The sequence below is a fragment of the Varroa jacobsoni genome, unplaced genomic scaffold (assembly GCF_002532875.2).
Source record: "Varroa jacobsoni isolate VJ856 unplaced genomic scaffold, vjacob_1.0 scaffold_74, whole genome shotgun sequence".
NCBI lineage: Eukaryota > Metazoa > Arthropoda > Arachnida > Mesostigmata > Varroidae > Varroa > Varroa jacobsoni.
The window spans coordinates 246,363-261,497 of record NW_019212976.1 but is presented as its reverse complement, the minus strand read 5'-3'; the positions used below and the strand labels follow the sequence as shown (position 1 = coordinate 261,497).

Here is a 15,135-nt window from a genome sequence, read left to right as displayed (position 1 = left end):
CCGAACAAAATTCCTTTTGCGTAGCAGGATGCGGATGTGATTGACGCCAATAGAGGCTGCTTTGGCGATTGGCGACGGGGTGACTAGCAGTCATCGAGTGCAGACGCTTGACCCTAGAATACTTAGATGCAGGAGAGCTTTTTGTCGATCTCGTACAGGTCCAAACGCGGTGATCAGTTCGCCTACTGATTCCCTTCTTACAATACGAAGTGCTGCATGAGATCTCTGTGCGCGTGACGATTGTGGGCGCAGCTTGTTTGCCTTTGACATTGATTTACGCTTCCCGCAACCACATTGGGCCAACTGCTCCGTAGAAGCAGCATTATCCGTTCAGGAGTACAAAATTCCCTACTAGCTAACTAACCTCTAGCCGTCTATAGAGCACACTTTATTTTTTGAAAGATTCGCCCTATTGGATACCATCTGAAATTTAACTGCTCTCCACGATACAATCTACTAGGCTAAGAGAGATATCGCTAAAAGCACGAGCAGTTATCGTTTTCGACTCAATTTTTCTAATGTGCATATGTACAACTGGGAAGCAAGTATACATACTCAGGTGTATATTGGTATTTGAATCCATGACGTGAGTATGTAGGCCTCCATCTTACCGACTCTTCGAGTTTCAACATTTTTAATCGTAGTTTTGATCTTTTAACCGCATAGTTCCATTATATTAAAACTATTTGAAGCTATGTCCTATGAGCACCTGTCGATATCCCTGATCGAGATTGGACTAGGGTACAGGACAAGCCTGAGCTGAAGCTATGCGCGGGTTTTATGGTATGGTCCACGTCCTATCTTATCGAGTGGTGAACTAATCTGCCCTTTTGGTGTCGTTTTAGCTAACAAAATCGATGAGCCGCCAGCCAGAGTTACTAAGGAGTAACAAAGTTACCTAGTTCTATCTCTGTCTATGAACAAAGAAGAATGAGGCTGCCCTAACGAGAAGAAAAAGGTCATAAGCGACCAGTGCTTGAGCTATGCGTCTATTGAAAGGCTTCAGCAGCCTCATATCCACGGTGCAGAATAAGAATGAGAATAAGCTGCGTTCCTTCGTGATTATATCCAGTATATGAAAGATGACAAGTTTATTGACGATCTGAACGTCCTAAAAAAGCCCTGGATCGTTATCCGATCAAAGGCGCAGCATTTTGCCTTACTCAAGAAAGCACAATTATAATATGCTGCTACTCAAGTAATTAGCAACTAAACTAATTGTCGATATGTTATTCGTTCGTGTGCCCTCACGAGGTGAGTGCCCACCAGAGCTATAGTTTGTTTCCATATTGCGTCGCAACACTTCACTGCTAGTGAAGTAGCTAGGTCATGATGGTGTCAGTTAGTACAACTGATTCTTGCTGATACCCATTTCGATTGTGCTATATATTTTAATTGGTCGGTAGTGCGGGTTTGTAAATAGATCGACACCGCAATAAGAATAGAATAGTGGTAGAACTTTGATTTAGAAAGATGTCTAGACAACAATCCGCAGTATCAATTTTGCTCACCTTATTTCAATAGCAGTAGGCCAGACGCATGCGGACTTTAATGAGATTTTTTTTTATATATATTATAAAACGGAATACGTCTATTTTTGGCTGCACGTAACCTGTACCTGTCTGTATTTTTATTGTGAACCCGGCGTTCATTAATCTCAACTTGCTTTCATCTGTGCCCGTGGCAAAGTTAGTCGGTTAAGCTATGGTATATAAAGTTAAAAACCATACTTAAAAAGGTACTTCGTACTGAACGAACAGTGACATTAAATTAACTATTAACCACCTCGGGAAAGGTGTTTCGCAACAGGTAGCTGGCTCTTAGATAGATTGGGTATGGGTACGGCATCCTGATGGCGTATCGGGTAACATGTTTGGCTGCTGAGCTAGACGAATACGTGGTAATTAACGCTTAAATCCAGGTGTAGGAACACTTCATTCCGTGCTGGAAGCCAGTCGTTTGATGGCGTGATGACGCCGTTCGAATTCGAAATTAGAACGGCGCTGTAAGAATATTTAGGAGAACTTTTAGTGGACAGTTAAGTTTAGGTCCTGCTTACCACCGCTTCAAATCATCTGCTTTTAAGCCAGAGAGGTAACGTAACCGCGACAGGGCCGCCCGACAAGTCGTAGATCGAGTTCAAATCCGCGGATAGTTGAAAAATCTTTAACGATGGATAATAATGCGCTTTCGTATATACCAAATGCAGTTCCAACAAGTGAAATCCTATTTATTCATTAAGAGATAACAGGTTTTTTTGTATGCTTTCGATTTATTAGCTCTAAAGACATGAAGCGTTTGTTTGATTAAATTGTTTTTTTTTTCGACATATTTGATTGTCATTGAGACGAGCACTTCCTCGAATTGCTTCGCGCACCGGCAAGCCTATTGAGAACGTATTAGCTGTCATGCTTAAGGTACCTGTACCAGATTCTAATGTAATGTTATTATTATTAGTAAGCGGCTGTTCAAAGCCAAGGGCATATGCTGTAGGTCATTTTATTCGTGGGCGCTATGGCGACGATTGGTGTTGGCAATATTGGAGATGTGCTGGTATACGATCTTCTCTTTCCCACACTGTTGGTCCTCTTAAATTTGTCAGTTCATTGAATCCGTTTCCCGTATTGGTCGATTTCATCCCTAGCTGGCTTTCAAGCTACAAGCTTGCTTGGCAACATGTTTCTATTATTCCGTCTATTTCACTGGGTGCTCGATGGCTGCCTTCTTTGCGCTTGACCTTCGTCATCTTCATGGTATTTTCCTGAAGCCCGGCTGCTTTCTTTCTCCTTCTTTAAAGTCTCCTTACCACTCAGTTTCAGACGCTGTGGACAATCAATTGGGGTCATCGTTCTGTTGTCCGTAGTAAGCAGGAGATGAGGTGAATGAGTGCATCAGCTCCGTTTTGAAGGACGTCAGCGGCAAGAGGCCGGTCCCCTGCCGTTATCATCACCCATAACAACAATAATATTAATCGAGATCGTCAAGCGAGCAACAAGTCAACCACCGCCGCTAAAGATATTTCTGCGAGTTCGACTACCGTTAAGCCGACGTTCACTGCTGCTGCTGCCACTAGTAATCAGCATGCCATCTGTGGCAATTCCTTCTATTTCATCGCTTTTGTTGTCGTCTATTCAGCCAGTAAGCTATCTGAATTGAGATTATCAAGTATTACCTGTGAAGTCGGACGGCCTTTGAAAGGAATAGCGCAGGTCGGCAAGTAGTGCATGCGATATTGATAAGATGCGGTAAAATATAGTAACGTCTAGCAAACTAACTGATCCAACGGATGATACCTGTAGGTCTCATGCATCCTATCGATGAAAACGTTTTTTGACGGTACCAAAAACGTCGATAGCATGATAACTGTCTGTAGCAAGAAGGCGTAGCGTTTGTGTCAACGCCACATCCCGTGAACGATCAGCAAAGTACTTCGGATTATATTTGCTTTACGATTTACAAATGTGTATAAAGTATCAATGTGTAACTATCAGTCACGTAGTATGAACCTCAGCCGCTAATAGAGTAAATCAATGGATAGTAGTTGTGAGTGCTCCGACTATAGGTGAAGTCGCAGACTTCGACTGATGCATATAATGATTTTGAATGACACGAGAACTCAATATATTGTGCCGGGTACTGATTTCGAACTTATTATGACACACTGTAGGTATTCCCATATGAGGAGGGTTTGCTCTAGAATATCGATAGCATCGTAGCATGATCCAGAATGCTAAAGCTAACGCTTCAGCATATTTTTATTAAATTGGAATCATTTTTAAGCGAAATAGCAAACTATCCTGGGACAACATCGCTCCGTAGACTTTTCGTTTCTTGCCGGTAGATTCGTATCGATTTATTGACAAAATTATCGAATCCCCAACTTTGCTTATCGTTGCGTATAACTGTCGCAAATTATACCCATACATACATATATATATATATATGTTTATCTTCTAAAATAAATGCATAATTTATTAAGACTTTGCCGTTCCCACTTTAGTTTTCTTACAACGAATACAGCATGTAGATAATTCCCTTCTCAGACCAGCCCATGAGTTTCTCACCTTAACGGCGTCTTTTAAGGTAGAAACATTCGTTCCATTGCAAGATGGAGGTGAGAGCTCTATTGCCTCTGCGAGTAGAAAAAGCTGAAAATAATATTTCAGAGAAAAGATAGGAAGCGCGAAGTTCGCTCGATGTATCAAAGCTGCAGCTACATTTGCCTCTGAATCTCCGCCATTCCACTGCTCTCAGGCAGAAAGGAGGGTGGCAGGCACCCTTTCCATTCCACTTCAGTCACTCTTTCACTTACCAGCATTCGTGTACCCACTTCTTCACTCACTCATTGTTGTTCTGCCAAACAGATTCCCCACGGTCATTGAAGTGTGCCTCCGTTTTGTGGGTTTTAATTGGTCCCCAGCGAAAACTCATACCATGTCCCTGGCCCACTTCCCACGACAACCACGCAGCCCCCCATCTACCAGGCTCTTTGCCTTCTCTTGGGCTTGGGTGACCTTATTGTCCTTCAGCTAAGTCAGATACCCACTCACTCACTCACTCACTCACTCACTGAACTGACATTGCTTCGAGGCAGGTGAGCGCCCAGTGGGAAAAGGAACGGAAGACGGGAAAGGTCGCAAAGTTCCTCCACAGGATAGCTCTGTACTCTTACACCCTAAACTGCTCTTTGAGGGTTAGCTCAGGCGCCACAGCCATGGTAATCGCCGCGAGGACTAGAGGGGTGTATGTATAATATAACAGGGTTATTAAGGGAGAAGAGTCAGCAAGATAATGGAAGTAGAAGATTGCGTTCACCTACCGTATGGTAGCGGTGGCATTGACGGAACAAGTGCTGTCGCTGGTATTAACTACTGTCTATCAATTTGCATATCTTGCCTTTTGTGACCCATAATAAGCTGTGCGTTTACAAACATTCGTATACTTCGATATATATATAATGTGATAATTATTATATTTTATTATGCATAAACCTATACTATATATTCATATATACACCTACAAGTGCGGCCTTGTGTACAGTAAAAGCGTAGCGTATATGGACATTATCGGCTACAGCCAAAAAGTTATTGCTTAACACAAACGTACTACACATTTTATATACCAGTCTCTGCCGTACTAATAGTCTGATCTGTCACAACTATAACATAACTTATTCATTATTGAGATCAGATATTTACTTTGCTTTTTTCTTAATTTTACTGTGCTAAGTTCTTCTGACGTTCATCAACTGCTGGGACGTAAAATGGGCGACAACTGTGCAGGACGTGTTCACCTACGGAAAATTACTAGCACTGGCAATCATCATCACAACTGGCTTCTACCAACTCGGCAATGGTATAAAGCTTTCTGGCATTTTGTCCACAGCATATATCAATTAACAAAATATCTTGAATTACGAAACGTTGTAGTTCATTCATACATTTATTTTACATTGAAAAATTTCAAAAATGCCGCCTCTCGAGTGCTAGCATTTCAGTGTTATTCCGAAGGTAATATTGTATCGCCTGGTGACTGTTGAGCAGAGCTAAATAGCTAGCTATCTAATTTATTTCGATATAAGAAAGTCTATTTCTGTTTTGTGATCCCAGGTTCCGCCTGTTAAGAACAGGGCCGAAAGGTTTATGTAGATGATTAGGTTATAACATAATTGGTAGTAAATTAGATAATCACGAAATTGGCGTCTAGCAAGCTGCAATGGTTCACGGCTTGACAGATCCAAAAAAAAATAGTTCTAAACCGAACAACTAGTATTTTTCCTATAGAAACACATTTATAGAGCAAACTGTTATTTTCCACAGACAATAACTAGCTCAAAATATATACATTTCTTCACCAAATTGATTGACCAACTAATAAGTTTTTGCCGCATGGATATAGGAAAAACGGAGTACTTTACGTGGGACAATACAGAAACAGACATCACGAAGATCGCGTTATCTTTTTACTCCGGTCTTTTCGCCTACAACGGATGGTGAGCCATCAAGGAACTAATTATAGTTTTATTATTAGCTATTTTAAGGCGTGTGAAATCATAACACATTACCAAAACCTAATTATTTACAGGGATCGCGAATGCGCCCCACCGATAGTTTCCAAGCAAATTATCGCTAACTCGATTTCTAAGATCCGGAGTATCACGGCTTTACCCATAATTCTAATCAAAAGCTCCTCAACAAAAGAAAACAGGGGTTGATAACATATTGGGGATGGAAAAGCTTCGTTGCTTCTTGTACACCGTGCGAGTTGATTATGAAAAATATGTCACATGGATCAGAAGAGATTCGTTTCTGGAAATACTGCTACTGCCCCCACAGACTAGCTCTAGTAATAACAACGTACTGATATAGTCATCTTGGAGATTTGTTTTGCAGACAGCTTGATCAGTATATAGTCGACAATAGTAGCTAAGACTCGCGATAAAAATGCAAAGGCGAACTAAGCCAACGGGTCCGAATGTATAAAATATTCAGGTGCTGCTTTCTGCAAGGTCCGTGTAGAGAAACGAAGCCTTGATAAAAACATTTCTATGTAAACCCTAACCAGCTTCTGATCATCAAATCAAGGGAAATATCATCGATGCACGAAGATTGATTGCTTGAGTTTTGAACATATATTTCTACAGGCTGATATTTGTGAAGAATTGTCGTTGACTAAGTGGACGAGAACGGATGTTTAACGTATACTTTCCTCAAGTCATACAGTCATTTAGACACACATATACACCCACTGGAGAGCTTCTTACCATAACACGATGGAAAAAGTGAAGAGAGGTACTCTATGGATACAAGTAAGCAAAGAACTCAGAATACGATGAATCCTATATAAATGACTATTATAATGAATCTATGTAACACCCTATACATTAACGATATCTCGGCGGTATTTGGATGCTTACCTTTTAATCCGACTTGCCGTGAGGTTGGGTCGTATTGCCTAACATATAACCAAAGTGAAGCTTTCAACTCAGATACACATATATAACTCATTGCGCTACAGGAAATAAACATTCTAACAGTGTGTGGAAACTAATAATTCAAATCCTTTCGAAATCTGTCAGTTAGCTCTTAATCTAAAACGATCCATGTACAACAGCAATGTTTCACGTTTCATTTATAGTGGAGTCGATTAGGCCGTTTGGCCTGCCAGGACGCTAGATATCATAAAAATGTTGCAATCCCATACAGAATCCCTAAACGAAGTCTTTTGGTTCATTCATATCTCTTACAGGAACTACTTGAACTTTGTCATCGAAGAACTAAAGGATCCTCACCGCAACCTACCACGTGCTATTTTCGTTTCGTGTGTCCTGGTAATGGTTGTCTACACGTTGGCCATTGTAGCATTTCACACGACCCTTTCAATTCCGGAAGTGCTGGCCACCGAGGCTGTTGCGGTCAATTTCGCTGAAAAACTTTACGGATGGATGGCGTGGATCGTCCCCGTTTTCGTAGCATTGTCCACTTTTGGCGGCGTAAACGGTATTCTGTTTACGTCATCACGACTCTTCTTTGCTGGTGCCGAGAACAACCAAATGCCCCGTCTGCTCTGTATGATTCAGATGAGCCACCTCACGCCAACACCAGCTATTCTCGCCATGTGCCTGCTCTCACTGGTTTACCTCACCTCGAAGAACATTAGCGCATTAATCACCTACGTGGGTTTTGCTACTTGGCTGTCGATTGGGCTTGCCGTTGCTACATTGCCATATTTCCGCTGGAAGCATCCAGAATGGGAAAGGCGCGTCAAGGTAACAAGTGCATGAAATATTACTACAGCACTGAACATGATCATTCTTTATCGGAACCATTTATTTTTACTGTCGAAATACGGATATTGAGAGCTGCATGCAATGCTATATGCATATATCGTATTAGGCTTAATAGTAACTCCAATATTATTGTCGTTTTAAGCACTCTGCGGTTTATCTATTGTTGATTACCGTATGAACGTGCTGTACGCAGCGTGCTTTCGGTGCCTCCGCCTTTGTGTGCATCTTCCTATAACATCCTAACGGCTTTTAAAGAAAGATACTTAGCTATCAACAAAACCGAATTTGCAACCACAAAACACTGGATTATAGCGCATTGGTCTTTTTTTTTTTAAATAAACTGAGCTCGCGTAACGTTTCGATGACTACGCTCAATGTACAGGGTGCCATTATTACTGCACAACATCACGTGTAAGCAGAAAGACATGTTTGAGGAATCAGCAAAAAAATTAAAATCAGAAAAAGTAGCGGAGCGAGGGAACGCTTTACCAATGGAGAAATAGATTAGTCCAACCGGTCAACCCCCAAATTAGTTGATGTTTCTATATTTTCTATGATTTAATAATAGGTACACATGATATTCCCGGTCATCTATCTGGCGGCGACGGCTTTCATCACTATTGTCCCTATGATTGCGAAACCGACCGAAACTGGAGTCGGATGTCTGATCATTGCTACTGGGGCGCCCGTCTATTACGTATTCTGTGCTTGGAAGAGTAAACCAAAGTTCATTCAGAAGTTCTTCTGTAAGTACAGTTTTTTTTACTTACTTTTTTTTAGTAGACGTGTACGAGATTCCTGCGGTGCTGATCGGCCCTGTTCGGAGCCATATTTGACACGTAACGTGCTATGCGACCCTTAATGGGTCTAATACAGTATGAATATATATAACCAAAAATACAACAAACAAACAACTAGGCAATTATGATTCCAATATTTAATATAGAGAAATTCCCTTTATAATTTGCCTTGCAGATAACATGACTGTCACTTTACAAAAGATTATGATGGTTGTTGAAACGGAGAAGGCTCGCAACGTCTAAGCGTCTTTCACATTAAATATGAAGATAACCCTTCTTCTCTCGAACGATGCTCGAATCCGACATTTCGCCATTATCAACCTGTTAGCGTTCACCAAGCTCTGATAGGCTATAGTCAAAAGAACGACCGACGAATCGGAGCAAAAAAATTTTTAGCAGCGGTTTTCTTAGCTTAGGAAGTGAAGTGTGGCCCATTTCGATCTTTAGCCGCTCTACTCAGCCGCTACTACGAAGATTGTGTGGAATACTTTTTTAGGTGGTAGATTGTTAGAACAAAGTTTAAGCTTAAATTGATGATTGTATTTGTTAATCTGTGAGATTTTTCTATAAGAGAAAAAGGTCGCACTGAAATTACTCAAGAGCGTTTCTAGTATAATGAAACTTAGGGAGTTTGGTTCTGAGACGGCTGCGCCTTGAACTTTCGTGGGCGTGTGGGAGAAGGTAATTTTGGATTGAAGGCTATTACGCCATAATTGGATTTCCTCTATTCTCGGTCGTTGTCGAAGAGGGAAACGACCAAAAAGTGGCTGAGAAAGTAGACTACAAGTCGTTACACAGCCATATCGCTCTTAAAGGCAGCAGAAAACTAGTTACTATAATTACTGTGTGTCTATGACGTGCACAATTTGGAAGTAAGAAGCGGAACTCTCTACAAGACGCCCAACGACAGAGGACGCTTCAACGAACGAAACACATGACCTCTATGACAGTATACGACTTATGTGTGTATGTATTCCACATATATCACCTGTGTCTTTATATGAAAAGTTAATCGATAGGCCAAAACGAAGGACAAATAAAAGATCATGCATTTTCCAAAGTGTTCCAGTGGTTAAGTAAATGATGAGAGTATACTCGCGTTACGTGTTCATATAGGCAGCAAATGGCTTATTTTGAATGCATCATAGCAGTGTTTGTCTCTGTTATCACCATAAACTAACCAATTTATGCGCGAAGTAAACACGAAAAATAGAGAGAAGCCGATGATCTTGACGAAGCTTTTACTACCTTTTAAACAACGAGTAATCAAAGGAAGAGAGAGAAATCTACGGCTCTACGTAAACTGTTCGAGTCGTCACAGAAGGCACAAACTACTAATAGCTAAAAAACCAAAAAAACGACCCGATGATATTTATAGGAAAAATACGCATGAACCTATTTTACTGTAGTATCGTTATTTAACAAATTATTGGATATTAAATTATTTACCCACGTGTTCAGAGTTTCAATGAAATCTTACGTTGAAAATATTATTAAGTTTTGCCAAGTGGTGCAACGGCCTCCCTAACTGGTCGCAACAACATAAATGTACGTAAGTATCGCTTTATTTTGCCATATATAACAGAGTAGAGCGATATTTACCAAAACCATGTGCTCCCTTTTCTTCAACGATGCTATTACTACCTTCTGTATATAGGATCTGAGAAAATAGCCAGAACAAAGACCGAAAGAATATTCATGAAGTGAACCTGACTCTAAAATGCTTATTAAATGAAAAATTATATTTATAATTTAATAATATTATATTAGGGAATGACGACTGACTGACTGACTGACTGACTGACTGACAGACAGGCTGATAGAAAAAGCACTAAAAGATAAGCAAGAGTTACCGTTGTAGAGAAAAAGCGCGAGGTGGAAGGAAGCATTCGTATGTGGTGTACCCGTACTGTGTGAGATAAAATCAGCTATTACGGATATTATTAGTTCGTAACGAGGCAGCACCTACTATTGTTTCGTCGTTGGAAACGAAGCCGCAGATCGGTCAAAATGAAAAAAAAATAAGTGTTAAGCTTTCAAAGTTCTGGAATAAATATCCTCACATAGATGTCGAGCAACTGTCATTTGATAATACTATCCGTGTCCTTAGCCTCGGTAGGTTTCTGCAAAACGCCGTCATGAAACATTGATCATACGCCAGCGGTTCCTTGACTGCTCTATTTAACAACAATGACAACAATTTGTGACGCAAACAAAACAATGTACAACTGAGATGAAGAAGTGGTATTCATTCTTAAATGGTGACCAGCGGAAAATTGTTTCCAATGTTTCTTATTAGTATTATTATCCGCGGACGTGTGCTGAGTGCTTATTTATGATGCTAGTACATCTGTATCGAACGTACGTAATAGTATACTAACTACTATTGGTTTTAGAGTTATCTTTACTATTAAATATCGAATAGCAGTTTTCTATTCATCCTGCTGACTGCTGCTCTTAATAATTACTGACCTAGGTTCTTCGATCGAATAAATAAATGTGTTTAATGTTTAATGGCTTTATTAATAATAAATCATGTTATTTTGAAAAATATTACCACACCTACATGTGTAACACATTTGGTTTTTTTTCATTATAACAATATACACTTGACCCCAATAAATGGTAGTTCATCAGCGATATAATCAGCGAATGGGTAAAGCTGGTACTAAGCGAACTAAAAATCGGCGAATTCCGCTGCGTATAAATCCTCGCCGTCGTCACCGGCGCCAGGTAAATTGAACGTCTGCTCCTTCTGGATTTCCTCGACGACGGGAAAACTCCGTGGAGGTGATACTTTCCGCTGCAGGAGAGCCTCCCAGGCCACCGCGAGGAACCAGCCGTGTTCACGAATTCCTGATATATGCGACAAAGCAGCAGCAGCATTATGACCGATGTGTTGGTACCACATGTGAAGCGACATTACGATGCGATGTTGCGTCGTACTATGGTAGCAGAAGGATTGAATAAAACGAATGAATCAGACTACCTTTTTCGATGGAATCGGGCTATCGAGCTCTATACTCAATTAATTCGAACCCACTAATCACTAACAAAGATGTTCGTTGAGCACTGGGCAGCGACATTGCTAATTTGTAGGTCCACCAAATTTAATTCATTTTACCCAAAAAAGTGACCAAGAATGTTTGAGGAGCACTCTCTGAGGCTGAGGCTCGAGTACGAAACAACTGCGGCGACTTCATTTGCCAAAGAATATGCTTAATGCAACACATTATAAACGCATGGAACGGGCTACTTCACTTAATTCGTCTATTTTATTTGTATCTAGCAAGAAAACGAAAGGAGCCAACAAATTGATTGAGGTATGTTATGAGGGAAAGCTTAAAGTATTCCTAACTACGCGTGGTAACCACATGTCGATAGTACTGCTTCATAAATCAGCTGTACAAGGTCTGAGAAAGGTGACATGGCGCGCGAGATGTGTGGTCTGGTATTCGTGGGTTGATGTACGTGAGTACGTACCTGGCGTTCCGCGACCTGACACGCCTAGCCGCTTGCTAGGTTTTTTTGCAAGCAGCTTGACAACTAAATCTTTGCAGAGGTCAGTCACTTTTACTTCGCCGAAGTCAACTTTTTCCTTACAGATTTTGTTACAGATGTCTCGATATTCGTTAGCTGCAAATGGCGTTTTGCCGCAAAGCATCTCAAATATAAGAATTCCGTACGCCCACACATCTACTGATTTACCGTACGGGCGCATAGAGACAATCTCTGGAGCCAGATACTCTGGTGTACCACACAAACTGTAGGTCTTGCCGGAACATTTTTTTGCAAATCCGAAGTCCGACACTTTCAGATAGCCCGTAGAATCGATTAAAATATTTTCAGGTTTCAAATCTCGGTATAAAATGTCTACGCTGTGTAGAAACTCGATTGCGAGAATTACGTTGGAGGCGTAGAATCGTGATTCATCCTCATCAAGTCGATCGCGCGTCTTCAAAAGATGAAAAAAGTCACCTCCATGAAGGAATTCCAGCGCCAGGTAGAGATTGGATGAGTCCTTAAAATGATATAGTAGGTGCACTACGAAATCGAATCGGATCATACATGCCTGAATGTGTTTTTCCGAAAGGACGTTTGCTACACTGTCTTTTTTGATGACGTTTCGTTTGTTCTGAACCTTCAGGGCAACTTCAGTACCGGAACTCTTATGTCTGGCGAAATAAACTCTACCATAGCTTCCTTTCCCTAGGCAGCGAAGAATATCGAAGTGACCAGCAGTAAGGGAAGCTTGAGAGAGAGAAGGGCGCTCCCAACGTGAAAGGAAATCGAGTCGCACTGCTTCAAGCAGACTTACCATCGTCTGTTTAACGGAAAGCGACGCACGAACTCGCTATCGAAGAGAATACATCACTTCGTTATGGAGTACAGATAGAGCTTTGCTAGAGTATATTGGTCTTCTCATTGTTAATGTAGGGATTAATTGTTATGGAAACATAAGAATGTCTACTAAGTAGACGAATCCTATTTAAAGTAGGACATGCTCTTCTTTAGCATGTTTTTAAATAGACAATAAAAATGAATACGTCCACTTCAACAACTACGCTACTCAGCGTGTTTCTCAATCATCCTGAATCATTTGTGCAGAACTTGAATCCACCGCTTATGAACGTTATCTGTACGCGCATGTCTTCACTCATCTCAACCTATCCACTATCCAAGGTGGTTTCTTGCAAAACCATCTGTCCTGGCTACTCGCTCGTTTTTTTGCGAAAGACTATTAATTTGGCAAAGATACAGTAAGGAAATGTCACTTATAAACAGGTTTTGATCCGCATCATGCCTTTGGAAGCCACAGTCCTTGCATAGGTCGTTTCCACAAGCCCGAATTATTCATGGAGATGATGTTTTTTTTATGTACAACTAACCGTCTGTGTCAATTTGTCGCACATATCAACGTAAGTACATTACACGACCTGTGTGATCAGGTAAAGAATGTTACTGCATATTTCAAATCCGTGTTTGTCATTTTAGAAGAGGTCGTCCGTTAATTTATATTCAAGTGGCTTGTGCTCATTGTGACTGTCAACTGACTGCGCCTGATATTGACGACTCAAGCAGAAGCTTAATTAAATTTCTTTTTTTTAAGACATTTCATCGTTTCGGTTTCGAAGATACTAATAATTATACTAATTGTTAGTATCTTCGAGTGAAAAATTGGACCGTGCCATTTACTGATATGGAATATTTAAAGGTTTAATATAATAGTAAAAATAATAGGTTGCTTGGTTTCGTGATGGTGCAATGGTCACATGTTTGTTTACTAAATTAAGGATAGGTGAGATTCTAAGCGGGGCGCAGACGCTCTTCATTTAGTCCTAAAGATCAGCTGTCCAAAATTAGGTTTGAGGACAGCGTAAAAGTGGAAACAGTAGTAATAACAAGTAATGACATTTTTTCAATTGTTCACTTCTTCTGTCACTTCTCAGCATTTGTTTACTTGTAGAAGTCCGTCGTAAGTTTATTGTGTGGTGAATATAATCATGTTTTGAGGCCAAGACCTGATCTTCTACATTTCGCGTTTTGTCGAGGCCAAAAGCTTAATAGGAATAGATCCGCTATGTACACTGTAAGCTTCCTGCTCGTGCGAACTGCTCAAAGGTGGCTTGCTCAGTTCAGTAATAGCATTTTGGGCCTGAGGGATGAATCTTGCCTCTATCGGCCGGTTAACGAGAAATGGTTTTAGCGTTTAGCCCTCTGCAGGACAACACGCAGCCATGATGAGAGGTTTCGACAGAATTGTTGCTCGTGAGGCAGAAAACTTAATGGGAAATATACAGAAGTCCAAGATGAACCCATATCGCCGGCTGATGAAACACTGATTCGCTTGGTAAAATCAGAGCGGTCTCTAAAGGTCTGTGCATAACCTAATTGACTCAAGGGGGCGAGGCAAAGACCGAATAGACAACGCAAAGCCAGTTGTTTCCTCGCGAATGTCATACATACCACACTTAGAAAAGGTCGTTGAAGCTGTTTTTGCATCCATTATATTCCCGCGACAAATGCCATCAGAGTGCTGATTTCTCCAAATTCCGGAAAACGGAAATTGCTAGTAGCGCGTTTTGCAATCAAGAGGGTCTCAAGATCTGGCTTGGTGAGTTCACCAATACCAAATTGGAAAATTTAGCCACGTTATATTTATTGTTAAAATTTATGTAAAACGCCGCATTTTAAGAAATCACTCGTTACTTCTCTACCTACCTGCTGTTTATCGCACAATGTGAATGGAGCAGTTTGTTAGCCGTTTTCGCGCATGTTTGTAAACGGCCAAGCCAATAATAGTAATTTTTTCTATTCTTCAATTTTAGTGAGAGAGTGGAACCTATGTCTTACTGGCTGTTAGAGCTAATTGATACCAGCATTCGGTACGTTTGCGGGCTCAAGTCTGCGGAAAATATAGGTGACTTATCGATCGATTTGGTCGAATGAGAGAACACTAATGATAGGATGAAATTCGAGTCCATAGTAAAAAGCTTTCCCCATAGCCTACAGCGCAGCTAAACCTCATTGCCACCACAGGTAGAG

General features: G+C 40.8%; 2 protein-coding genes across 7 annotated transcripts in view; one reads left to right on the top strand and one right to left on the bottom strand.

The window, feature by feature from the left end:
• LOC111262926 (large neutral amino acids transporter small subunit 2) overlaps nucleotides 1-11,163 on the top strand; it is a 26,294-nt gene extending 15,131 nt beyond the window's left edge. Inside the window, exons 2-6 of the mRNA XM_022837561.2 lie at nucleotides 5,230-5,355; nucleotides 5,899-5,992; nucleotides 7,249-7,768; nucleotides 8,358-8,535; nucleotides 8,765-11,163. Of these exons, the coding sequence (XP_022693296.1) occupies nucleotides 5,230-5,355; nucleotides 5,899-5,992; nucleotides 7,249-7,768; nucleotides 8,358-8,535; nucleotides 8,765-8,832 (986 nt within the window). The 3' untranslated portion in view covers nucleotides 8,833-11,163. The remainder of the gene's footprint in view (nucleotides 1-5,229; nucleotides 5,356-5,898; nucleotides 5,993-7,248; nucleotides 7,769-8,357; nucleotides 8,536-8,764) is intronic.
• The window catches only part of LOC111262933 (cAMP-dependent protein kinase catalytic subunit), an 11,149-nt gene continuing 7,105 nt past the window's right edge, over nucleotides 11,092-15,135 (bottom strand). The window contains exons 1-2 of one of the 6 annotated variants that reach the window (XM_022837568.2): nucleotides 12,073-13,469; nucleotides 11,092-11,445 (exon numbers count right to left, since the gene is read on the bottom strand). In XM_022837568.2, coding sequence (XP_022693303.1) covers nucleotides 11,267-11,445; nucleotides 12,073-12,910 — 1,017 coding nt within the window. In that variant the 5' untranslated portion in view covers nucleotides 12,911-13,469 and the 3' untranslated portion in view covers nucleotides 11,092-11,266. The other 5 variants (XR_002681944.2, XR_002681943.2, XM_022837577.2 and 2 more) reach the window with 5 other exon arrangements.